We start from the raw sequence: 25928 nt of genomic DNA, 5'->3' as shown, positions 1-25928 counted from the left end.
TTGTTCATAAAAGGCATAAATTGCACTTCCCCCTTTCACTAATTTCAAATCCCGCTCGACCCCCATTTTCAAAACTATTTGTGTACCAGTCAGGAAGAATAACAATTTCCGCAAAACAACCATGTGTGCAATGCTGGAGTGTATTGTGTAGATACATAAATATACTTATGATTTTAAATCTAAACAAAATCTTTAAATCTTGAATCTAAACAAATGATTTTTGTTAGTCTTATTAGTTATACAGTTGTTTTAAGCAGTTCAGTTTGCTTTACAGACCTAGTATAATCACACACATATACACATTTTCTGAACCGCTTGTCCCATTTGGGGTTGCGGGGAACCAGAGCCTAACCCGGCAACACAGAGCGTAAGGCTGGAGGGGGAGGGGACACACCCAGGACAGGACGCCAGTCTGTCACAAGGTACCCCAAGGGGGACTCAAACCCCAGACCTACTGGAGAGCAGGACCCAGTCCAACCCACTGTGTCAATGCGCCACTACGCCCCCCCCTCCAATATAATACCAGGTATTAAACTTACAAGTGGAGTAAAAGAATTTTTTTTCCAATGCCAAACTTGGAGCTAGAGGCAATTTTATGGGTTATCATATCTTTGAGCAGCACAACTAGCCCAGTGAGTGCAAGCTGCATGCAATGCTTGATGGTGCATACCAGATGTGTCTCACCCATCTGTATCTCTGAATATATTCATTATTTTGGAGCATTTTAGCAGACATTTTCTTATAGTTCTCGTAACTCTTCCTCACATTATGCACAATATTCTTTTCATATTAGTTATTTTTAGTTTGTGTTTTTTCCTGCATTTTACAGTGCACATTTGCATTCCACAAACATCTTGTTTAAAACAGTTATACAAAAACAGATTCAAAGAGGTAAACAAGACATGTTGTAGGCTCACATCTACATTCCCTAGTATTTAATTTAGGAACCTATAAATCCATCGTCAACATCTGCCTGTCCTGAGTGGCATCGTGGCAAGCCGGAGCCTACCTGGCAACACAGAGCAAAGGGCCAAAGGGGGAGGGGTCGCACCCAGGGCAGGATGCCAATCCATTGCAAGGCACCCTAAGCAGGGCTCAAACCCCAGTCCTGCCATACAGCAGGCACCACCTCTGCAACTCATAAATGAGAGAGTTAAATGGAAGTTTCATTAGATAATTTACGGAGAGCCTGCGGTCTGTTGCAAGTGCCATACTGTGAGTACATGACATCAAAAATAATTGACGGATACAGCTGACTAGTGTGATCATTTTGGGAATGCAGGACTCCATGAACTGTGCTCAGTCCACAATCAAGTACAGTATATGTCCTGAAAATATGTATGTGGGAGGTTTTTATAAGCAAGATTATTAAAAAAAATGTCACAACAGCTTATGGAGTTTTTATGATATGTCGAGGTTTAAATATTTTAGTTAATTTATCATCACATGTAATAGCTATGCAAACTACAGGAAATGTTCTGCCTGAAGTGCTGTGCCCTGCTGTATAAATAAGGCCAATGATACCAGACATTTTCACAGATAAAAAATCAGCTAAGCAGAGAATTAATAATAACTATCATTGAAATTTAAACCATAGTTTTTTAGAATGGGAAGCTTAATAAGATTAACCGTACCCTCTTAAGTGAGATGTAGCGTCCTTGTGTAAAGCGAGACTGTAGAGTATTGCATTAGACTCAAGCTCATACCTGGAGGGCCTGTGACAGGGTTCTTAAATCTGAGTACCAAAATGAAGTAAAAGTGTAATAAACCTGAACATAACCTTCTTGTCATGTGCTAACCATAGCAGTATACAAAGTTCAATATACATTTTTTTCCTCTTTAAAATTTACATAAAACAATGTTAAGCATAACAATTAATAAAACTGCTTCTTCTAATATCCCTGTTAAAATGGAAATAATGAAGACTTTCAGGAAACAGTATGGTTTATTAATATTTGGACTGATCCTGGAAGCTTAAGATACAAAATTGAACATAATGCAAACAGAAAAAAAGGTTTTTTCAGGTTACAGCTTTTCAAACGTCATTAAGAAACATTTTTGCTTCTGTGGGTTTCTGTCTTACTTTGTGCTTGTCAGAGTATCTGAAAAGGGACCTGCGTACCTTTTGTAAGTTGAGCCCATATATTATGGGGTTGAGAAGAGGGGGAATAACCAGAAATTCAACAGCCATAATGTTGCGCAGAGTCAAAGGGAGTCTGTTAGAGCCATACCTGCTGTACAAAACATCAAAAAGGGCAGCAATTAGGAAATTTATCATTGCAATTAAATGTGGCAGACAGGTCTGCATAAATTTCTTTCCTCCTTCCTTAGATCTGATACAAACCCCCACAATGCAGTAGTATGAATATAAAGTAAAGAGTGCTTGTGTTATTTCAAAAATGATGATAATGTATCCAAGAATATTGTTGAGTGTAGTTGGCACACAGGAGAGTTTTACAACTGACCAGTTGTCACAATACAGTTTATCGATGTGAGAACCACACAAAGGCAGCCTGAAGGTACACAAAACACTGAAAGCACACCAAGCGAAAGGAACACACCAAGCAAAAAACAGCATTGTCTTAACCATCAGAGGAGTCATAACTGTGTGGTACTGTAAAGGTCTGCATATTGCTACATATCTGTCATAAGCCATTGCTGTTAGAATAGGAGTTTCTCCTAACACAGAAGCATAAATCACATAAATTTGAATTAAACATAAATTATATGAGATCACATGAACATCAGACAACAGGTCAAGTAGGAGTTTTGGGTAGAAACCTGAAGTCCCGTATAGACTATTGGCACATAAATTACACAGGAATATATACATGGGTTCATGGAGAGTTTTTTCCATAGCTATAGTAACAATCAGAGTAAGATTCACTGAAATGATCAGCAAGTAGGTGAGAAGAGTGAAGGCAAAGTACACTGATCTACTGTTTTTTACTTCTTGTAATCCAGATAGGAAAATGTATTCAGCTGTGGAAAAGTTTTCCATTGCTCATTTCATCTTTAAAAAAAGAAAAACAATTGTAAAAGATTTAATTTGGACCATCTGAGCAGAACAAAGATTTGAGTTCAGTCTTATTAAAATTTGTAAAGATTTCTATAAGAAGTTTATAAAAATTTAAATGATTTCTTTTAACCAGTCTCTGGTTAAAAAAAGTGAACCTTAGCAAAAAAAAAAAAAAAAAGAGAATTGATTTCAACCCAGCTCAAAAAGGCTTGTTCCTCAAATTTTAAAACCTCGTGTAGATACATTTCAAATTTTCAGTACAGAAATCCCAGAAGTGACAAAAATGGCTTTTCCACCTCCATTTTTTAAAATCAATTGATTAATTTACATTCTGTTTACAGGACTGTTTTTTTCATGTCTACACATTGCCATACAGCCTTGATTACATTGGAAATGAATGCACTAAATAACTAACATCGATTTGCACAATTTATATACAGCACTACACGTGGGATGGGCTGTTCAAATGTGCAATGTCATCAGGTCCCTGGAGCTGTATATTCATATGACAATTTGCTAATGAGCTTTTCTCTGAAACAACTTTGAGTGGTGTTAAACAAGAATCCAATGGAAAATGTTAATTTTATGGATGTACATTAACACTGTTTAGATTTGTTATTTATAGACATACAGTACTTGTTACTGTACATCTGTGAGAATGGATATTAAAAGACAAAAATTGCCACCTCACCATTATGTTTTAATGGATATATCTAAGTTTACAAAATCCCATGTATATGAGCTGTACATTGAACACAAAGTAAATGTCACAGACTGAGCTGTGACAGGCAAGTTGGTAGCAAGGAATCAGTAAGATGCCAGCAAAATACCATCAATGAAGTGCTGAACCTTGTTGCTGTTGTTGCCTGTTCACATGCATTTCACTTTGTACTTCTACATTGCTTGTTTTGGTCCAGTATTCCATTTAACACTTTCTGTTTGAACTAGATTGGGTGCCGGGAAAGGCCTACCGGTATCTGTCTGTTTGTCATCAATTAATAACATTTCTTTCATCAAAGTATGACAAGTACATGTAATTGGTTGTGAAAAGTAAATGCATTTATTGTTTTTCAAAATCATTTCTGTAAACTTTTTACTTATCATACAGCTATCTGGCATTCTGTGGTGTTTAGTACCTTGTGTTGTAAACCAGATGGAGTGAACCATTTAGGTTATTTCTAGGTGGGAGTCCTTTGGCACAACCAACTAGACAGGGGTGTTTTATTGTGTAATGTGATAAATGTTTTTATAAGTTCTAACGTAGGGATATTTATAGTAGAAAATGTTTTGTATTGTTTGTCCATCCATCCATCCATCTTCCTTCGCTTTTATCCGGGGCTGGGTCGCGGGGGCAGCAGTCCGAGCAGAGTCCTCCAGACTTCCCTCTCCCCGCACACCTCCTCCAGTTCCTCTGGGGGAACCCCAAGGCGTTCCCAGGCCAGCCGGGAGACATAGTCTCTCCAACGTGTCCTGGGTCTGCCCCGAGGCCTCCTCCCAGTGGGACAAGCCCGGAGCACCTCCCCAGGGAGGCGTCCAGGAGGCATCCGGAACAGATGCCCGAGCCACCTCAACTGGCTCCTCTCGATGCGGAGGAGCAGCGGCTCTACTCCGAGCTCCTCCCGGGTGACTGAGCTCCTCACCCTACCCTAAGGGTGCGCCCAGCCACTCTGCGGAGGAAACTCATTTCTGCCGCTTGTATCCGCGATCTCATTCTTTCGGTCATGATCCAGAGTTCATGACCATAGGTGAGGGTAGGAACGTAGATCGACCGGTAAATTGAGAGCTTCGCCTTACGACTCAGCTCCTTCTTCACCACAACAGACCGGTACAATGACCGCATTACTGCGGACGCCGCACCGATCCGTCCGTCAACCTGCCGCTCCATTTTTCCCTCACTCGTGAACAAGACCCCGAGATACTTAAACTCCTCCACTTGAGGGAGCAACTCCCCCCTAACCCGGAGGGGGCAATCCACCTTTTTCCGACTGAGAACCATGGCCTCGGATTTGGAGGTGCTGATTCTCATCCTCGCCGCTTCGCACTCAGCTGCAAACCTCCCCAGTGCACGCTGCAAGTCTTGACTTGATGAAGCCAACAGGACCACATCGTCCGCAAAAAGCAGAGACGAGATCTCGCGGCCACCAAAACAGACACCCTCCGTTCCCTGACTGCGCCTAGAAATTCTGTCCATAAAGATAATGAACAGAATCGGTGACAAAGGGCAGCCCTGGCGGAGTCCAACGTGCACCGGGAACAGGTCTGACTTACTGCCGGCAATGCGAACCAAGCTCCTGCTCTGGTCATACAGGGAACGAACAGCCCGTAGCAACGAGCCCCGAACCCCATAATCCCGAAGTACCCCCCACAGGATGCCACGAGGGACACGGTCGAATGCCTTCTCCAGGTCCACAAAACACATGTGGACTGGTTGGGCAAACTCCCACGAACCCTCCAGCACCCTAGTGAGGGTATAGAGCTGGTCCAGTGTTCCACGGCCAGGGCGAAAACCGCATTGCTCCTCCTGAATCCGAGGTTCGACTATCGGTCGGATTCTCCTCTCCAGTACTCCGGCATAGACTTTCCCAGGGAGGCTAAGGAGTGTGATCCCCCTGTAGTTGGAACACAATCTCCGGTCCCCCTTCTTAAAAAGAGGGACCACCACCCCGGTCTGCCAGTCCAGAGGCACCGTTCCCGAACTCCACGCGATGCTGCAGAGGCGTGTCAGCCAAGACAGCCCCACAACATCCAGAGACTTGAGAAACTCGGGGCGGATCTCATCCACCCCCGGAGCCTTGCCACCGAGGAGTTTTTTGACTACCTCAGCAACTTCAGCCAGGGTAATGGACGAGTCCCCCTCCAAGTCCCCAGCCTCAGCTTCCTCTACGGAAGGCGTGTCGGAGGGATTGAGGAGATCCTCTAAGTACTCCTTCCACTGCCCGAGAACATCCTCAGCTGAGGTCAGCAGCGCACCACTTCCATTGTAAACAGTGTTCGTGGAACACCGCTTCCCCCCTCTGAGTCGCCGGACGGTTTGCCAGAATCTCTTTGAGGCCGACCGAAAGTCTTCCTCCATGGCCTCGCCAAACTCCTCCCAAGCCCGAGTTTTTGCCGCAGCGACTGCCAGAGCCGCGCTCCGTTTGGCCCGTCGGTACCTGTCAGCTGCTTCAGGAGTCCCATGAGCCAGCCAGGCCCAATAGAACTCCTTCTTCAGCTTGACGGCATCCCTTACTTCCGGTGTCCACCACCGTGTTCGGGGATTGCCGCTGCGACAGGCGCCAGAGACCTTATGGCCGCAGCTCCGAACCGCCGCCCCGACAATGGAGGCACGGAACATAGTCCATTCAGGTTCAATGTCCCCCACCTCCCTCGGGACCTGGTTGAAGCTCTGTCGGAGGTGGGAGTTGAAGACCTCTCTGACAGGGGCCTCCGCCAAACGTTCCCAACAGACCCTCACTATACGTTTGGGCCTGCCAGGTCTGTCCAGCTTTTTCCCCCGCCATCGAATCCAACTCACCACCAGGTGGTGATCAGTTGACAGCTCAGCCCCTCTCTTCACCCGAGTGTCCAAGACATATGGCCGAAGGTCAGAAGAAACGACTACAAAGTCGATCATCGACCTCCGACCTAGGGTGTCCTGGTGCCAAGTGCACTGATGGACACCCTTATGCATGAACATGGTGTTCGTTATGGATAAACCGCGACTAGCGCAGAAATCCAATAACAACTCACCGCTCGGGTTCAGATCAGGGAGGCCGTTCCTCCCAATCCCGCCCCTCCAGGTATCACTGTCGCTGCCCACGTGGGCGTTAAAGTCCCCCAGTAGAACGACAGAGTCCCCAGTGGGAGCGCTTTCCAGCATGCCCCCCAGGGACTCTAAAAAGGCCGGGTACTCTACACTGCCGCTAGGCGCATAAGCACAAACGACAGTGAGAGACCGTTCCCTGACCCGAAGGCGTAGGGAGACGACCCTCTCGTTCACCGGGGTAGACTCCAACACATGGCGGCTGAACTGGGGGGCTATTAATAAGCCCACACCAGCCCGCCGCCTCTCACCTTGGGCAACGCCAGAATAGTGGAGAGTCCACCCTCGATCGAGAAGAGTGGTTCCAGAACCCAAGCTGTGAGTGGAAGTGAGCCCGACTATATCTAGACGGTATCTCTCAACTTCCCGCACCAGCTCAGGCTCCTTCCCCGCCAGTGAGGTGACATTCCAAGTCCCAAAAACCAGAGTTGGCGCCCGAGGTTTGGGTCGGCCGGGCACTCGGCCCCGACCACCGCCCAAATCACAATGCACCGGCCCCTTACGGTTTCTCCGGCAGGTGGTGAGCCCACCGAAGAGCGGCTCCACATCGTGGCTTCGGGCTGAGCCCGGCTAGGCCCCGTGGGCATAGACCTGGCCACCAGGCGCTCGCATGCGAGCCCCCCCCCAGGCCTGGCTCCAGGGTGGGGCCCCGGTGACCCCATACCGGGCGGGGTAAACGAAAGCCTTGATTTTTTCTTCATAAGGGGTTTTTGAACCGCGTTTTGTCTCGTCTGTCATCCAGGACCTGTCTGCCATGGGAGACCCTACCAGGGGCATATAGCCCCAGACAACATAGCTCCTGGACTCATTCAGGCACTCAAACCCCTCCACCACGGTAAGGTGGCAGTTCACGGAGGAGTTGTATTGTTTGTATGTTTTAGTATTTGTGTTGGATGTAATTTTTGGGGAAATGTACTTTGAAATAGTTGAGGCTGTTATGGTATAACCAGAAGGGTGGAGTTACTGCTATATAAGTTTGTATTAAGGCACTAGAGGAGGTTTCCAATTGATGCAAGCTTATGCAGACAGACTCTCATGCAGTCAACAGGAGAGCTATGCATTGCTGTTGATGCAAGGGGTTAAGCCCATAGCTCATAGGCCTCATATTCTTTATAATTTAATGTTTGTTTTGTACTTGGCTGGGGTTAATGTGTTTTGAAGAATACCTTTTAGCAAAGAAAATAAACCTTTTCTGGTCCAACTACTTCAATTCTCCACTGCTGCCTCCATCCGTCGTCCATACCCCCACAGTAAAGCTTTTAAAAAAAATAATGCTTTAATGTTATTTTTAGGTGGAAACAAGAAACAGAGATAAAAAAGTGGGGCACTGGGTCTCATACTGATGAGAGCAGCTGACTTTAATGACCCAGATTTCAAACCATTCCCCAGCAAGGTACTTGAAGCTGAATACTCATTTTTGCAAACTGTTTATCCTGGTGAGCATTAGTTCAAACCTATGCCTAAACAGTCTATGTGCTGTGAGGCAACAGCATTACTCCCTATGCCATTGTGCCACCCCTGAGCTTGAACAGTTCCACTGCAAATTTTCAGATGTAAAAAAGAGTAAATAATTGCAAGTGGCTTAACATTATGAATCAATCTGGAGAAAAGAATTAGCTAAACAAACAAAGAAAAAGTTTTTAAAAAATGTCACTTCCTGTCAATGAATAATGCATTTCGGGAGCCAGAAGTATTAGACTGGTTGTGTGTTTGAAGAGATGCATTATATATTTTGCATATGGACTTAGAGTCTGCTGGAGAGCTTGCACCCACCTATGAGCAAGGTTGCTGAACCCCCCCATTTAAGACTCTTCGTACAAAGAGAGATGTTGACGAGGGCAGGTGCTGAGTTTGTAGAAAACAGTACATGCAGGACATAGATGTTAGTGGGTATTTATATGTTCATATGAAATGTGCATGACTGACAGCAGGGCAGGGCCGGTGGTTTCGTCTTACTTTACAAAATTTTGTTTTAACAAACTCCAATTCAGGAATAAGCGTTAAACTGCTACTATATTGGTGGGTGATAATTCCTGGAGGGATCAGAAGGGGAATTGCAATATAGAGGGAATTGGAGGACAACCAAAGTGCTGAGGAGGGTGGGGGCACCACAGTAAGACAAGAATAACATTGAGTGAGAGAGAGAATGCTAGGAGCAGGGAAGGGGTACAAGGAGCATGGAAGAGTCCATGGAAGGGGACAGAGATGGTGGAGAAAGTGGTGGGGAGATAATGCAGCAAGAAAACCAAACCCAACCCATAATGAGAAGGAGGCTGCAAAAGCAAAGGAAGGAGGAGACAGGGCATGGAATTGTGGAAAGGTAGCAATGAGGGAACTGGATAGAAGCAGAAGGGGGCCTGGTCGATGGCAGTTTGAAGTGGCTGTGGAAGCCACTCAACACATTGAACTCAGGGTGTGCCTGGGGAGAAACCATGGGCAGGCAAAAGCATAGAGCATGTGTACGTGTACCATTGAAATGGAGCGAACGAGGACGCTACTGAAGCACAATATCAGTGCATATTCTTCATGCATGATTTATTATTACTATTGATGCAACACGCAGTGGGAAGGCAGCCGGCACGAAGGGCAGTGCGGTAGCTGGTGGCACAGGCATGAGTGAGCAGAGCAAGCCCAAGGGGAGAAAGGAAAATGGACAGGACCTGCAATGCCACACCAAGAAACAACAGCCAGAGGAGCAGCCCCAAAGGTAGAATGGGAAAGGAACTGAGAGAGACTGGGCATGGCTACGTAGGCAATAGGAAAGAGGGGACCAGAATCAGAGCAGGAGCAGGTCTTCTCCAAAGAGGCACAGAACAGCACCTGCAAGTTGGACTGCCCAAGAGAAAGGCAGGAATATAGAAAAGAGTGCATGTAACAGGAACAGAGCCTGCACAGTTAGGCATGGAAACCATGGCACGAGACAAGTACACAGGGATGCAGTTACTGAAAAGCACTGAGTAACACAAGGAGCCATGAAGGAAACCGGATGGCACATACAGCATGCTTGCAAGAAATAAAAGTAATGCAAAGATAATGGGGAGGCAGCCAGAGTAAAACAGTAAACAACACCACTCAGTAACAGAGAAGAAAAAAAAAAACCCAGCATAGTGGGTTAAAATAAAATAAAACTGCACAAGTCTGAGAGTCAGCTGCTTCCCACCCTGTGGGGGCTTAGTATCAAAAATTATGTGCCTAAAAAACATGGGAGACAGGGTACAACTTGCAAACTGGAGTCAGCTGTAATGGAGTGAAAAAATGTAGGAAATGACCCTGTGTGCAAGATCGGGAAATGAGAATGGAACTGCAGGCAAGCCACAGGCAGTCGGTGGTAGAAATAACAGCAGAAAATAAAATACTGTCCTTTGTTCCTGATTCCCTTCTTCCCGTTTAGTTCATGTCTCCTTCTTATGCCTACCATTTGGTTCCTTGTTTCCCCAAGTCTCTGGATGACATTTCCTGTGCCTCCACAACCGAGTCTCTACAGTTCCATGTCCTCAAGTCTCCACAACTTCACCACAGCTCTATGCACCCATGGACTGACTAGCTCTATTTGCACCTCTCACTTGTAAATAAACTTGCACTTGAGTTCACCAGTCTTAATGAGTTAATTTGTAATTTATTGTTGGCACTTTCTGCTTCTGCAGTGCTCTACAAAACAGAGACCCTATGTGTCATCACAGAGGGCCTGGACGTTTGAAGGAGAAGACCTATCAAAAGTGAAACCTGATCCTGACTCAATTTGTGGAGCAAAGATAGAAAATCAGGGCTGAGCATCTGAAGATGTCTTACTCTGGAGGAAAGACAACAGCAACTGTGTGACAGACTTCATTTTTACTCTGGGGCCTCTGATCACCTCTGGGCACCCTGATCCTGCACAACTCCCTGTGAGCCCACAGCAACTAGTGGTGAGTGTTGTTACCAGTTGTTTCTCCCAGTTGCTTTTCCTGGTTAAGTGTCAAAGCCAGGAAATGCTGAAGAGATTAATGTTTTTTTTTTTTTTTTTGGCTATGGCACTTCCAGTAACTGTTTAATTATCTCCCTAGCAAAGGCCTAGAAAGTGTCATTTGTTCTTTGTGATTTGCATCAGCTGCTTAGACAAGCAATTATTGCCTCCAGATCTAAGGATATGTGGATGGTGCCAGTTGTCCTCCATGTAAGGCTGTTTCACGCAGAAACAAGTTGGTTTCATCTGAATAAGTCTGCCTCAAACCATGCAATTCTGAATCACTTATGATTAATACGATCTGCTTTTTTCTTTGGAGTACCAGTGAATTTGTTTCTTAGGGTAATCAGTGGATGGACAAATGTCTTATGATTCCATGCAGGGCTGCCTCAACAGAAAGTCCCAATTCAGATTGAATTCTTCAAATTCCAATGAATATCAGGAGTTTCGCCTTTCACAGACTACTTAGGAGCGCGTTTGTGATTCGAGTAAAATGAAGAGTTTATTAAAGTGTAGTGTTTTAGTGAGCTCCAGTAACTAAAGTGGGCTGTGAGGAGACTGGGACACAAGACTCGGGGCGGGTTTTGGAGAGTCAGACAAAGGGAAGGACAAAGGTGAGGTAGGAGCCTAGGTCAAGATCATGTTCAAAGAGCAGAGCTGAGGCTGAGATCGTAGTCATAGAGCAGGGCTGAGGTTCAGGTTGTGGTCAAAGATTTGAGCTGAGGTCAATGTCAAAACTGTGATTGCGGATCACAGCCAAGGTTAAGGTCATGGTCGAAGGCCCAAGCCAAAGTCAAGGTTGAGGTTGAAGTCACAGAGCTAAGCTGTGGTTTAGGTTGCAGTCGATGGTCTGAACCAAGCTCGAGATTGTGGCTGGAGAGCAGAGCTGAGATCCTGGTTGTAGTCGAAATTGAAGGTTTGAGCTGAGGTTGATTTTTAGGATAGTATTGTGTCAAGAAGAAAGAGAAACTCCAGGAAGGGCCTATTATCTCTATGAGATTCCTCAGTCTTACCATGGCGACTTGACTTCCTTTATACTTATCTCCAAAATTTGATGCAGGTGCAGTATGTATGGGGGGCATGGCACCCATGGGATTGTGCTATCTGTTTCCTACCTCATACAAGCTTAAGATGAGCAAGGGTGTATTCTCTCTCCCTCCTTGAACAGGAAGTTATGGTGGCTCATGTGTCTAACTCTAGAACTGGTTATCATTTGGCTATCTACCTCTGTGGCATCAGCTGGCTTCTTTTTTCTAGAGAAGGATGGCAGTCTACAACCCTGTATTAATAAAGGGGCTGAATGTGCTCACAATTCAGTGTCTGCACCCTGTAAATTTGATATTTTTTTCACAGTTAGACCTAAGTAGCACATATAACCTGAGCAAGATAAGGGAGGGTGATAAGAGGAAGACTGCATTTAACATCTTCTTTGGGGGCATATACTTTGGTGTGGCAAATGTGCCTTCAGTCCTCCAGGCTTTTGTCAAGCAAGTCCTCTGGGATGTTTGTGTCACTCTGTCTAGATGACAACCTATTCTTTTCTCCTTCAAAATAGAAGCATTATAGGCCCCATTAGGGAAGTGTTTAAAAGACTTTCAGACGATAAATTGTATACAAGATGTGAGAAGTTTCAGTTTCATAAAAACGAACCTTGAACTTTTTTTTTTTGGCTCAGGAACACATAATTTTTGTTACAACCCCAGTTCCAGAAAAACACTGGGAATGCGGTTTGGAGCCATCCTGCTGGAAAAAAGCAGGGATGTCCCTGGATAAGATGGTATCTGGATGGCAGCATATATTGTTCCAAAATTTGTACATATCTTTCTACATTAATGGTGCTCTCACAGGAGTGCAAGTTATCCATGGGATGGGCACTGACACACTCCCATACCATGACAGATGCTGACTTTTGGACCTGACGCTGATTACAGCTTGGATGGTCCTTTTCCTCTTTGGCCCGGAGAACACCATGGCTGTTTTTGCTAAAAACTCTTTGAAATGTTGACTCGTCGGACCACAAAACACGATTCCACTGTGCTACTGTCCATCTCAGATGAGACCGAGCCCAGAGAAGTCATCGGTGCTTCTGTACTGTGTTGATGAATGGCTTCTGCTTTGCATAAGAAAGCCTTAACTTGCATTTGTGGATGCAGAAGCAAATGGTGGTGACTGACAAAGGTTTACCGCAGTATTCCAGAGGCAATGTCATGACATCCATTACAGACACGACAGTTTTAAAACAGTGACATCTGAGGGATCAGAAATCATGCGCATTCAGAAGTGGTTTTTTGCCTTGCCCTTTATGCACCGAGGTTTGAACGGATTCCTTGAATCTTTTCATTATATTGTGCAGTGTAGAGTGTGAAATGCCCAAAATCCTACCAATTTGTCTTTAGGGAAAATTGTTCTCCAAAGTGCTGGTTTTTTTGCTGACGCATATGTTGACAAATTGGTGAACTTTGAAGCTTGCTGTTGCATGACTAGTCCTTTTTTGGAGGCTCCTTATATACTGTATCATGATTGCCTCACATGTTTAAAATCTCCTCTTTTACATCACCTTGTAATTTCAGTTTTTCACATTGTTATTAATCCTAAACTACCCCTGACCCAACTTTTTTGGAACATGTTGCAAGCATCAATTTCAGAATAAACATATACAGGTTTCCGCTGCTATCTGAAAGTAGACGCTTCCTTTAAAACCTTTTGTAAGCCGAAATGGTTTAAAGCGAAGAACTGATTACCATTAATTTATATGGGAAAAATTTTTGAGTATTCCCTGACCCAAAAAATAACCTACCAAATCATACCAAATGACACATTAAACTTAATAGTATGAATGGTGGATGCAGGCAAGTTCAACACACACACATGTACGTGCAAAATGTCTTTACTATGATTTAAACGCTTAATTACGTCCAATTTTATGCTAAGCGTAACACCCTTACGAGTTTTCTTAGGCTTTTCTGATACCTTAGGACACATCTTGCTAACGGATGCACAAAATAAATTGAAATAAAGCACAGATGCTCACAGACACAGTTCAAAGCTACGGTGCCTTGATGCTGAGATACTGAGTGTAATTCCTGAGAAGGAGCTTGGCGATACAACTCTCGCTGCTCGGGGTGCGTGGTGAATCTATAATGGCTCGCTGCAAGCACTGAAAGCTATTTTTGCTTTTCGCCTTTTTTTGTAAAATCGAAAAATCCTCTTTGAATTTCTTTTGATTAGCAAAAATAGGTACTAATCTAAATCTTTTGTAAAAGTGGAGTGGCGTAAAGTGAAGTTTTGAAAAGTGGGGGATACACGTATCTTGAAAAAACAATGCAGCTGATTAGGTGAAACATGAAATACCTGGTCTTTCTACTGTTCTTGTTCGAATACGAGTCAAAGCAAACTTACAGATCACTCCTTTTTTGTTTTTATTAGTATTTTCCATACGGTCCCAATTTTTTTGGAATTGGGGTTGTATTAAAATGAATGGTAATTGACAGTATTTTTTAAGCAATATCCACTTTACACTATTACACTTATTATGAGAAGGAAGCTCATTCATATATACAGAAACCTGTTCCTCTCAAAATACAACTCAAAATACCAATTGTTAATGTTCTCAGGGTCTCTCTTTAAATTTTTTCAGGTGATTTCACGTGAGTCTGGGAGACTGAAGTGTGGACTGGACTCCAGCCTGACATACTCTTTTGCTGATCCTCTCTCCACTCTTATTCCTACTTTATTAGCATTCATAATAAGGAATGCAGGTGTGTAGTAATGATTTATCAGCAGATTACTAACATACATGTGTGGAACAGGGAAAAGGAACCCACTTAAATCCAGTTAACGTAAAGCAGTCCACTCACATAACACATAAGAAGACATACTGTAACTGCAGAACATGACTAACCTGGGATGGCCATTACAGTTGTCACTACAGAAGAATTTGGGGGTTTAGATATTTAAAAAATATCCAGTGATTTTACATTTTTTTGCCTACTTACAAATGAACTCTCTCTAAGGAGTTCAGTGACTTCTAGCTGTGATCGGGAAAGAGGAGGCCAGTTAAGTACTGATTCTCCTGCTGTACATCTTTCACACAGAAATGACTGTTTCTGTTTCGAGCTGTAAATGAGGGCTTTAAACAGAAAGGGAATGAAAAGAAATTCATCAGAAAAGATTTTACAGGTAACCTGCAGACTGTTGCTAGAGAAATGGTATTCAAACATAACACAAAAAATAAGTGAGAAAATTAAATAAGTGTAATCAGATGGTGCAGACAGATCTCTATCAACTTTTTATACTCTGCCTTAATCACAGAGAGGTTCTGATGATATTGATGTAAAAGAAAACAATATTACTGAGATTTTTTTATCCTTGTGTTTTTTATGACTGTTTTTGTTATATTATTTACATTTATTTATTTAGCAGATACTTTTCTCCAAAGCAACTTACAATGAACTCTATGTAGTGTTATCATCCCGCACACCTTATTCACCAAGGTGACTTACTCTGCTAGATACACTACTTACACTGGGTCACTCATACATACATCAGTGGAACACACACACTCTCTCCGTCACTCACGCACTATGGGTGAATCTGAACAGCATGTCTTTGGACTGTGGGAGGAAGCCAGAGCACCCGGAGGAAACCCAGGCAAACATGGGGAGGACATGCAAATTCCACACAGATGGAGTGGTGATCAAACCCATGTCCTCTTGCACCACCCATGCACTGTGAGACAGCAACGTTACTTGTTCTGCCACTGTGCAGCCAAATATATATTATAAAATTTGTGGTTGATATTTCAAGACGAATTAACATAGCTTTTTTAAGGTGAGACAAACAAGAAGTCACTATGACTGAGCTGCTTCAGGTGTATAAACGATTCAAATATTGTAATCTACTTTTTTCCTTGTTCATAGCACAACTATTCCAGTTTCAGGCAGAAGTATGATTTTACACATTTATTCTCTTTGTGGTTGGTAGATGTACACAATACAAAATTAAGAATGGGAAAAAATGGGTTTTCAATTCATGGAACCTATAAACACTTGGCTACCAAGAAACATTTCATCTCAATGAAATTACTTATGTGGGCCTCTGCAGTACTTTATGTGTGCCACAACATTTAAACAGTGTACTCCGAATTTTTTGCAAGTTGAGTCCATATATTATAGGATTGAAAAGAGGGGGAATCACCAGAAATTCAACAGCCATAATGTTGCGCAGAGTCAAAGGAAGCCTGTCAGAGCCATACCTACTGTACATAACATCAAACAGGGTGGCAATCATAAAATTCACCATTGCAATTAAATGTGGCAGACAGGTTTGCATAAATTTGCTTCTCCCTTCCTTCGATTTCAGACACACCCTCACAATGCAGTAGTAAGAATATAAAGTGAAGAACGCTTGCGTTATTTCTAAAGTGATCATAATATATCCAAGTACATTGTTGACTGTGTTTGGCACACAGGAGAGTTTTACAACTGACCAGTTGTCACAGTACAATTTATCAATGTGAGAACCACACAAAGGCAGTTTAAAGGTACACAAAGTAGCGATGACAATCCAAGAAAGTGGAACACACCAAGCAAAAAACAGCATTGTCTTAACCATCAGAGGAGTCATAATTGTGTGGTACTGTAAAGGTCTGCATATTGCTACATATCTGTCATAAGCCATTACTGTTAGAATAGGAGTTTCACACAGCACAGAAGTATAAATGACATAAATCTGAATTAAGCATAAATTATATGAGATCACATGAACATCAGACAACAGGTCAAGTAGGATTTTTGGGTAGAAACCTGTAGTCCCATATAGACTATTAGCAGATAAGTTACACAGGAATATATACATGGGTTCATGGAGAGTTTTTTCATGAACTATGATGAAGATAAGAGTTAAATTCACTGAAATGATCAACAGGTAGGTGAGAAGAGTCAGAGTAAAGTAAACTGATCTGTGGTCCCCAACTCCTTGTAGTCCAGAGAGAGAAATTAATTCAACCGTGGAAAGATTTTCCATTGTTCTCGCTGGAATAAATAGTTCTCCTTTAAAAGGAAATAAAAAATTTTAAAGAAGTGAAATTCATCAAACATGGAAATTTAGATAAGAAAAGTATGAAGAGAAATCCCAAATTGTCTGTCCAGAAATCCCTAAACAGACAATTATTTGTTTTCTTTATCTGTATCATCTTTCATCATCTTTCTTCATTCAGTCTGTAGTTGAAAATAAGAAAGTTTAATTCTGTATGCAGTACTATACTTTCTTTTCTGAAGATTTAACACATTCCTGTTTTTCCTGTGTATGTAGAGAGTCATAGCACTGACAATCTCTTGAAGGATTTGAACCATTTATACACAGAACTCTACATAGGATGTGCTGTCTAAACTGAGAGTGTCATCAGATCCCTGGGGATATATGTGTAGCCAAGAGCCAAGACGTGTGCTGTAATCCTGGCTATTTTAGTATTAAGTACAGTGCTGCCCCTTTAAGTGGTTGCTCTGTGACTTTTCTGAAACATATTTAGCAACTTTAATTAGCCATCCTCAGGAAAAAAAAGGTCCTAAAAAGCCTTATGGGATTCATATATTCAAGTGAAGGTTTTTGAAACCTAATGAATTAAAATATTTAGTATTTAACATTTAATATTTTAAATTAAAACGCTGATTTCAGAGAAGAGGATTAGCAATTCTTGAATTCATTTCGGACATGATACATGGGATTTTTAAAAGATGCATATTGCCCTCTATCGTCCTCTTATTGTAGAACAGATTAGGATCCTCCATTATCAAAACTCCTTCACTGCCAGCTGGTTGAATAGAATGTTATAGTATCATCATCATTCACTTTATTGAATTGGTGAGCTGGAATTTAATGCATAGCAGCAGGTAATGTGAGTATCAGGAAACATTCAAATAAACAAATGTATTTTTCAATCATGTATCTCTCTTAGGCATATTACATGTACATGTATAGTTATACAGATGTTTTCCAGAGAGCCATGAAGCCAGAAGTGGTGGATATCACATAAAATGTAAGATCTGACAAAACAGTCAGGATTATACAGATATTTTACACTTATCTGGAGTTTTCTGGAAATTTATACAGTACTTAGCAAAAGTGTTCTGAGTATCTGGGTGGTATGGTGGTGCAGCAAGTAGCGTTACTGTCTCACAGCACCTGGGTAGTTCGACAGGACGTGGGATTGATCCCATCACTCAGCTAGCACAATGTCCTGAATGTGTGTAAGTCGGTATATATAAAGGCATGCACATGAACTCATTTTGACTTGGAAATGATAAAAACAGGTGGACATAGGTTGGCTTCTCCTGCTATCTCCCAGAGGTTCTTTTCACACTGTGGGCTGAAAGCATATCTCAAAACATATCTCTTTTGGATAACACAGTTGTTTGGTCAATTCGTCTATGGCCTGGAAGTTGTGTAACTGTAGGAAATTATAGCATAGCCATAAGACAAACAGCAACTTTTGGCATGCCTCCGGGGAGAGAGGGAGGGAGGCAGGGACTGAGGGCCTTTTTTTTCAAAAAAAAAAAAAAAAATATTTCTAAGGGAAATTCACTAATATTCTATTTCAATATCCTCAATGTGTTCCATGTCATAGTATTAAAAAAAGACAAAAAGTGACAAGTACATTCATATGATTTGGAATTATCTCAGTATATATATATGTATATATATGTATATTTACTGAAATACTTCTGAATGTAAATATAGATTCTAAATATAGATATAGATTATATACAGATTATAGCACACTCATATAAATGATGATTCACTTTCACATAAAACACCACTGGAAATTTAGAGTCGCCAGTTCACCCAAAACACATGTTTCTGGGCTGTGGGAGTAATATATTTTTTTTTCTATTAAAAAAAAATCGTGGGAGGGTATTGGGATTTGTCTATCCTGTGTCTTACGCACCTACTCGAATTATGAACCTCGGTGCAACAAGTGGTAGGGAACAAATTAGGTTTGCTTGAGACTTTCATGTCTGCAGCTATGTCTCTTTCTCTTAATGTAATGCATAAATTGTACTTTTGCTGAGCTGTATGTCACTTTGGACAAAAGCATCTGCTAAATGAATAAATGTAAATGTGAATGTAATGCCATGCAAACGTGGGCAGAAAACTGTAAACTGAGCTGGATTTAAACAGATAAAAAAACAGACAAGGCACTGGGAGGAACCAGTACTACTGGATGTAATATCATGTTGCCAACATATGTATATCATTTGAAAGAACTAATTTTTCTGCTGAACATCCTCCACACATTACTTCGTATCTGTTTCAGTTTCAGACCATAAATGAGGGGGTTTAGTAGAGGGGGGACAATAAGAAACTCTACAGAAAGGATGTTACGCAGATCCTGTAGGCTTTTGCTAGGCCCATAACGTGCATACATGGAGTCAAAAAAAGAAGAGAGGATGAAGTTGAACAATGCAATCATATGGGGAAGGCAAGTCTCCATGAACTTACTCTGCCGTGCTTGTGACTGCAGACATGATCTGATGATACGAACATACGAGATTATTATCAGCAAAAAACTCTGAAAAACGTGTAAAAACAAGAGAATATATCCAAATAAATTGTTCAATGTGGTATCTATACAGGAGAGCTTAACTACTTCCCAGTTGGTGCAGTAAAGCTTATCGATCTTTGAGCCACAGAGAGGCAATCGGGTGGTCAAAATAAACCCAATAAAAATTTCACAGAACGGAATAAGCCAAGTAATCAACAGCAATTTTCGCACTTTCCAAAGCGTCATAATGGAGTGATATTCCAGTGGCCTACATATTGCAACATATCTGTCATAAGCCATCACTGCTAAATTAATTAATTCACAGAAAACATAATTGTACACTATAATCATTTGCATTTTACACATACTGTATGAGATCATTTGAGAGTCTGATAAAAGGTCTTCAAGAAATTTTGGATAGAATCCAGTAGCGCCACAAATTCCATTGACACAGAGATTGCACAGGAAGATGTACATGGGCTCATGAAGAACTTTTTCCAGTAAAATGGTGACAATCAGAGTTAAGTTTACAAAAAGAGTGAAAAGGTAAGTTAGAAGGACAAAAGCAAAATAAATCTGCTTGTTTGTTCTGGTTGTGTTCAGACCACTGAGAGTGAAAATGATTTCTCCTGAGGTGTTATCCATGTTGTCTGATTTGAACTGGTGCGCAAGGATAAAGTTTCTGTTTTTCGCTTTTCTTCTCTTTTTGACTTTTTCTGCCACCATAGCAATTTCATCCCATCAGATGTCCTGGAATCACTGTTAAGCAAATGATAACATCAGTCCTTTTATCTCATTGCCTGAAATAGCACCATTAACTAAAGTCTGTGTATCCCTTCTTATGGTATTGCACAAGAAATGTTCCGTATATAAAAATAAAAATATCTCTTCAACATAAAAAAGCCATGTTTGAGCGCTGTCTCAATCAATAAAAAATTTGCAAGATTCCGGCACAAATGAGGAGATATCTCACTATTCTCACTTTTATTCGTGTCCCTACTCAATCATTGGCTGTGACGTCACTATTTTCCCTGTAGATTTCAGCCTTTTGTGATTAATTACTGGGACTAAGTGTCTGAAAATGTATATGTCACAATGATTTAATTTATTCAGAACTTCTGGTTCTTAACAGGTTAATAATGTGCAGGGATTTGTTTGTAGCCCTTAAAAATATGTCCAAGAGAAACATGGTACACCAATTGTTTTAACATGGGGGAGAATCGTTTACAAAACTATGTCCAGAGTATCAGCTTAATACATGTTTAAACCTAGCCTTCAGACCAACATGTTAAATCTCAGTATTATAAAATCATCAGGTGGTCAAAATCAATCCAGTAAAGAGTATCAATACATCTTACTATTATAAAATTACTAGGGGGTGCGGTGGCGCAGTGGGTTGGACCACAGTCCTGCTTTCCGGTGGGTCTGGGGTTCAAGTCCCGCTTGGGGTGCCTTGCGACAGACTGGCGTCCCGTCCTGGGTGTGACCCCTCCCCTCCAGCCTTACGCCCTGAGTTGCCAGGTTAGGCTCCGGTTCCCTGTGACCCCATATAGGACAAGCAGTTCTGAAAATGTGTGTGTGTATTATAAAATTATAATAATACCTGTATTTTCATATTTTTTCTTTTCTTTGTTGTTTTTTGCTGGTAAGCATAAACGGCCTATTTTTATTGCAGACTGCTTTATAACTGCAATCCATGCCTTTGAGAAGCTGATTTGAAATGCTTGACATAAAACAAAGGTAATGATTTTTAGTATTGTCAGAACACTTCCAAAACAGGCAGTTCTAGTAATTACTGAAATCACTCGCAATCCTTGTTTGCTGAACTATTTTTAGTACATAATTTGTAATGAAATAGTAAATCATATCAAACAAAGTCATATGTAGCTTTGCAGAGAACCCTATGCAATGTTACTTTAATCACCTGAAATTTCAAACCAGGTTGCATGCATTCAAACTGCAGGAGGAAACTATACAAACATGAGGAGAACAAGCAAACTCGACACAGAGTGATTCAGATTGAAGCTCGTGGCCAGAGAGCACAGGTGCTATGAAACAGCAACGCTACAGACTTCATCACTGTACCACCATACAGGGTATTACAAGTTAAAATCACACATGTACATATAAAATATCAAATATACAAAATAAATGTTTCACTAATGTAATTTTTATTGAATTTATTTATAATTTTGAGGATTAAAAAAAAATTATATGTTATATAACAAATGTAAACCAGCTGTAAAAAAGAAAAAAAAAAAATAGAAACATGAAGGCCTCAATTTGTCATCTGTAAACACAGGGCTGATTTTCACTACGAGTTCGGTCTGGCTTTTTTTGTTTGTTTCTTTTAGCAATTAGTCCTATATTTGCAAAAGAAGAGAAGACCCTCATTACAGTAAATGTAGTGGAGGCTCCCCTTTGACAAACTTTTTTTTTTTTGCACAATGTACAGTTAAAATCATTCCGTTGCCACTGTGTGTGATTGCAAATGTGTAAATGCTTTTGAATCAATGGATTTGCCTAAAAAAATTTTTCCTTTTTTTAATAAAAAATATCTTTTGTTCTTTGTCTTTAAATGACATTTTCTATGAACCAACAAGTGTGACTTACATTAGACATTTGTAATTAAACTGATATTTAAACAATCAAGACTTAGATTTAATTAATCTCCTCTACAAAAGCATTTGTTATGCGTTTCATAAAACTGAAATTCATAGGCGGGTTTGAGACTGGGAGTCCTCGGAGGATGAACGAAATCATGAGTGAACAATGGAATAAGTTAGACACTGAGACTGAGTGACATATCACTGGTGCTCTCTCTGTGTCTGTAGAGCTTCTGTAAAGGCTTTTACATCACATAGAAGATTCAGTGCCCTGCATCTATAAATGAATTGTTGTACAAGCTACCCAATACCACACGGTATATGAAAAATGTTATCTTACTATTATAATATTATCATTATCTAACTATTATTATTATATTTTGACTTTTTATTTTGTACTTTTTCTGGTGGTTAGTTTTAAATGCTGATATTTATTATAAACCACTTTTAACACACACACACATTTTCAGAACCGCTTGTCCCATACGGGGTTGCGGGGAGCCGGAGCCTAACCCGGCAACTCAAGGCGTAAGGCTGGAGGGGACACACCAAGGACGGGACGCCAGTCCGTCGCAAGGCACCCCAAGCAGGACTCGAACCCCAGACCCACTGGAGAGCAGGACCCAGTCCAACCCACTGCGCCACCACACCCCCTCACTTTTAACATGTCTGCTGAAATATTTTTACTACACTATTAGGAAAGAGCATGAATATACTAGTATTGCAAAGCAATTCAATTTAATGTTTTTACTTTTCATCTTCCTTTACAAATTGCCAAAAGATATCCTATTTGCATGTGAAATTGTTATTTATAAGACTGTTATTAATGAAGCTTCTTTCTTGTCCTTATGGGACAAAACAACACTTCCAGACAGCAGTATGTTTTGTTATTTTTTTTATTAGATACCAGTACCTTAAAGTACATGGGGGAATAAAAATGAAAAGTTGGAAAAGGACTTGTTCTAATTAATACCACTTAGCAATATTTACTCTAAAAGTTTCTTTCTATGGGCCTCTGAGAAACATTATATTTTTCACAGTATCTGAATAAGATGGCCCGTACTTTTTGTAAGTTGAGGCCATAAATTACGGGGTTGAAAAGAGGGGGGATAACCAGGAATTGAACAGCCATAATGTTCCGCAGACTCAAAGGAATGCTAGCAGATCCATATCTGTTATACATACTATCAAACAGGGCTGCAATGACAAAATTCACCATTGCCATTAAATGTGGCAGACAAGTCTGCATAAATTTTCTTTTCCCTTCCTTCGATTTCAAACACACCCTCACAATGCAGTAGTAAGAATATAAAGTGAAAAGTGCCTGTATTATCTCAGAAACTATTACAACATACCCGAGAACATTGTTGACTGTAGTTGGTACGCAGGAAAGCTTCACAACTGACCAGTTGTCGCAGTACAGTTTGTCGATGTGAGAACCACACAAAGGCAGCCTGAAGGTACATAAAAGATTGAAAAAACACCAAGAAAGTGGAACACACCAAGAAAAAAGGAGCATTGTCTTAACCATGAGAGGAGTCATAACTGTGTGGTACTCTAATGGCCTGCATATTGCTACATATCTGTCATAAGCCATTACTGTTAGAATAGGAATCTCACACAACACAGAAGTGTAGATGACAAATAATTGTAGTAAACATAAATTATATGAAATCTTATGAACATTAGAGAGGAGATCCAGTAGTATTTTTGGGTAGAAACCTGCAGTCCCATATAGACTATTAGCACATAAATTACACAGAAATATATACATAGGTTCATGGAGAGTTTTTTCAATAACTATTGTGGAAATGAGAGTGAAATTCACCGAAACAATCAGCAGGTAGGTGAGAAGAGTCAAGGTGAAGTAGATTGATCTATTTCCCCCTAATCCTTGTAATCCAGAGAGGGTAATGAATTCAACAGTGGAAAAGTTTTCCATCACTTTTCTTGAAATTTACAGTTATAATTTTAACAAGGAAGTAGTTATACAACATATTTCCTAAGTTATGTTGCAGTTTACTGGAATACAGGGAATGTAGTTACATTCATATACCAAAAATGAATAAGGATAGAATCCAAATCTCCAGCCCACAGTTTCTTCACCTATCTGTAAATGGAATAAACCATTATGAATGCAGCATTGTATTATCTTGAATTTTCAGTATGAATTCATATTACTGTGTAGCCCTCTGTTTGAAGACTACTAGAGCACTGTGCAACTAGAAGGATTTAGACCATTTATACACAGGACTCCATGTGGGATGGGCTTTTCAAACTAAAAATGTGATATGCACCCTGGAGATGTGTATTCATCTGACAATTTGTTAATGAGCCTTTCTCATTAAGAAAAGATGTAAAATATTAGAAATAGTTATGTTGCAGTTTTCAAAATAAATTAGAAAAATGTCTGATTTTCCATAATTACCTGCTGTTGTCATGCTGTCACAGATTGATGATGAAATGAACCCTAATGCAAAGTTTATTCAGTGAATTGGGCTAACGTGCACCAGGAACCAAAGTGGGTCATGAGGTGCCTGGGGTGTGAAGACACAGGATTGGACTCAGGAGGACCAAGATGAGGTAGGGGCTGTGTTGTGGTTGTAGGCCAGAGCCAAGGTTATTGTCATGGAGCAATGCCAAGGGTCGAGGTCATGGTCAAAGAGCAGAGCTGAGGTCATGGCCATGGGTGTGGTCAAAGTGCAAGGAAAATCTCTGGTAAGAGTATGTTGTCTCCATGGAATTCAGCAAGTTTTGTGATTCTGCTTCACTTTTTTCACAGACTTTGTTTGATAGGTGGATGGAACATGGGTGTGCTGGGTCCTACTGGGTTGTTTTAGATGAGGACCCCTACTGGTAAAAGAATTATTCTCAGGGGATGTGACATCATACTGTATCTTCAAACAAAACAGAAGAAAATGTAAGCTTTTATTAGATAATTTATTCAGTGAAATAGCTAAACTGAACTAAAAAGCTTAATGGTTTTCTGGATCTATTCAATGATTGTATTCAAAGGTACTGTTTTGCACCTTTGCTGGTCAGGGCAGGAGAAATTACACTGGTATTTTCTGACAACAGCATGTACTACTCTTGGAAGTAGGTTGTTTTAAAACAATTTTATCTATCAAGCTTAATATAATATTATGATAACATGATTTCATTTGATTTGATTTGATATATATGCTTGAACAATTTTATCTTTGTGGACATTTATGTCTGCTGCAAAACTGTGTACGTGATATCACAGAGTCTTATCCATACCTTTTAGCTCAAGGTAAAAAAAAAAAAAAACAATACTTAGTCAGTGCTTGAGTGTGTTTACTGATGAAAAGGAACACAGCCTTATTACAATGTTTTGGGGCAATACTTATATGCACAAACAGCACTGTGGGCAATTGTACAACTGTACAAATGATATGAAATGTAAAGTGAAAAATTCCCTTTATCAGCATATTAAAGTTAAAATCCTTTGAACCATATGTTTTTTAAAATTTAAATCCCTTTTCAGCCAGTTTTTTCATGCCAGTTACTCACTTTTTCTTTCCTGGCTGCACCCATTCTGACTTTGAAGGCTTGAACATTGGTTGCAACCTTTTCTTGTGTGCCACCAAATTCTTTTCGTTCTGTGTGCTTAAGGTTACACCTGGCAACATTACATACTTGGGGGAATAGAGCTATTTGCTTGAATCACCAACAACCTGGCTGAAGTACTTGGCTAAGTGTAGGTGTTGTTATGATCAGCAAAGAGTACATGGCCCAGCTATTTCCACCACAGACATGAACCAGTTCTCATTCCCTTGGCTTGCTATAGATATCTAGTGTGCTAAGGTCATAAGGCGCACAGAAATTTACCAGCACAATATTGAGGGTGTCCAAATAGTTTTTTCTTTTTTTATTCACTTTGACTGAGTTGAAATGAAGCTTGGATTTAGAATGGCATAGCTAAAGTTATGAATACCAGTTTGCACAGATTTTTAGAATAATGCTTGTGTAATTTCAAAATAAATATCAGAACT

The 25928-nt window shown here is 40.9% G+C and overlaps 3 protein-coding genes and 1 pseudogene across 3 annotated transcripts; all 4 read right to left on the bottom strand.

The window, feature by feature from the left end:
* Positions 1-2035: 2035 nt before the first annotated feature.
* Positions 2036-3013, bottom strand: LOC108922402 (olfactory receptor 142-like; annotated as a pseudogene).
* A 6216-nt stretch (positions 3014-9229) lies between these two features.
* LOC108922403 (olfactory receptor 151-like) lies at positions 9230-16788 on the bottom strand. The gene is made up of 4 exons (XM_018732510.2): positions 15885-16788; positions 15486-15523; positions 9482-9653; positions 9230-9240 (listed from the first exon to the last, which is right to left on the bottom strand). The coding sequence occupies exons 1-4, from the start codon at positions 16786-16788 to the stop codon at positions 9230-9232; spliced, it is 1125 nt and encodes a 374-aa protein (XP_018588026.2).
* Positions 16789-19015: 2227 nt separating this feature from the next.
* On the bottom strand, positions 19016-19951 carry LOC108922404 (olfactory receptor 4E1-like). The gene has a single exon (XM_018732511.1). It carries the CDS (start codon positions 19949-19951, stop codon positions 19016-19018), a length of 936 nt encoding a protein of 311 aa, XP_018588027.1.
* A 2952-nt stretch (positions 19952-22903) lies between these two features.
* LOC108922405 (olfactory receptor 10J5-like) lies at positions 22904-23854 on the bottom strand. Its single transcript, XM_018732512.1, has one exon. The coding sequence runs from the start codon at positions 23852-23854 to the stop codon at positions 22904-22906; it is 951 nt and encodes a 316-aa protein (XP_018588028.1).
* Positions 23855-25928: the final 2074 nt, after the last annotated feature.

Source organism: Scleropages formosus, chromosome 10 (genome assembly GCF_900964775.1).
Source record: "Scleropages formosus chromosome 10, fSclFor1.1, whole genome shotgun sequence".
Lineage (NCBI taxonomy): Eukaryota > Metazoa > Chordata > Actinopteri > Osteoglossiformes > Osteoglossidae > Scleropages > Scleropages formosus.
This window is presented reverse-complemented; position numbering and strand designations above follow the sequence as displayed.

Coding starts and splice junctions, on each gene's coding strand:
- LOC108922403 (XM_018732510.2), bottom strand. CDS start 16,788: ATGGAAAATCTTTCCACGGTTGAATTAATTTCTCTCTCTGGACTACAA. Junction 15,524..15,884: donor GAGTACACTGTTTAAATGTT/GTGGCACACATA, acceptor TTGGCTGCACAG/TGGCAGAACAAGTAACGTTG. Junction 9,654..15,485: donor TGCTGTCTCACAGTGCATGG/GTGGTGCAAGAG, acceptor TCTCTTGGGCAG/TCCAACTTGCAGGTGCTGTT.
- LOC108922404 (XM_018732511.1), bottom strand. CDS start 19,951: ATGGATAACACCTCAGGAGAAATCATTTTCACTCTCAGTGGTCTGAAC.
- LOC108922405 (XM_018732512.1), bottom strand. CDS start 23,854: ATGGAAAACTTTTCCACTGTTGAATTCATTACCCTCTCTGGATTACAA.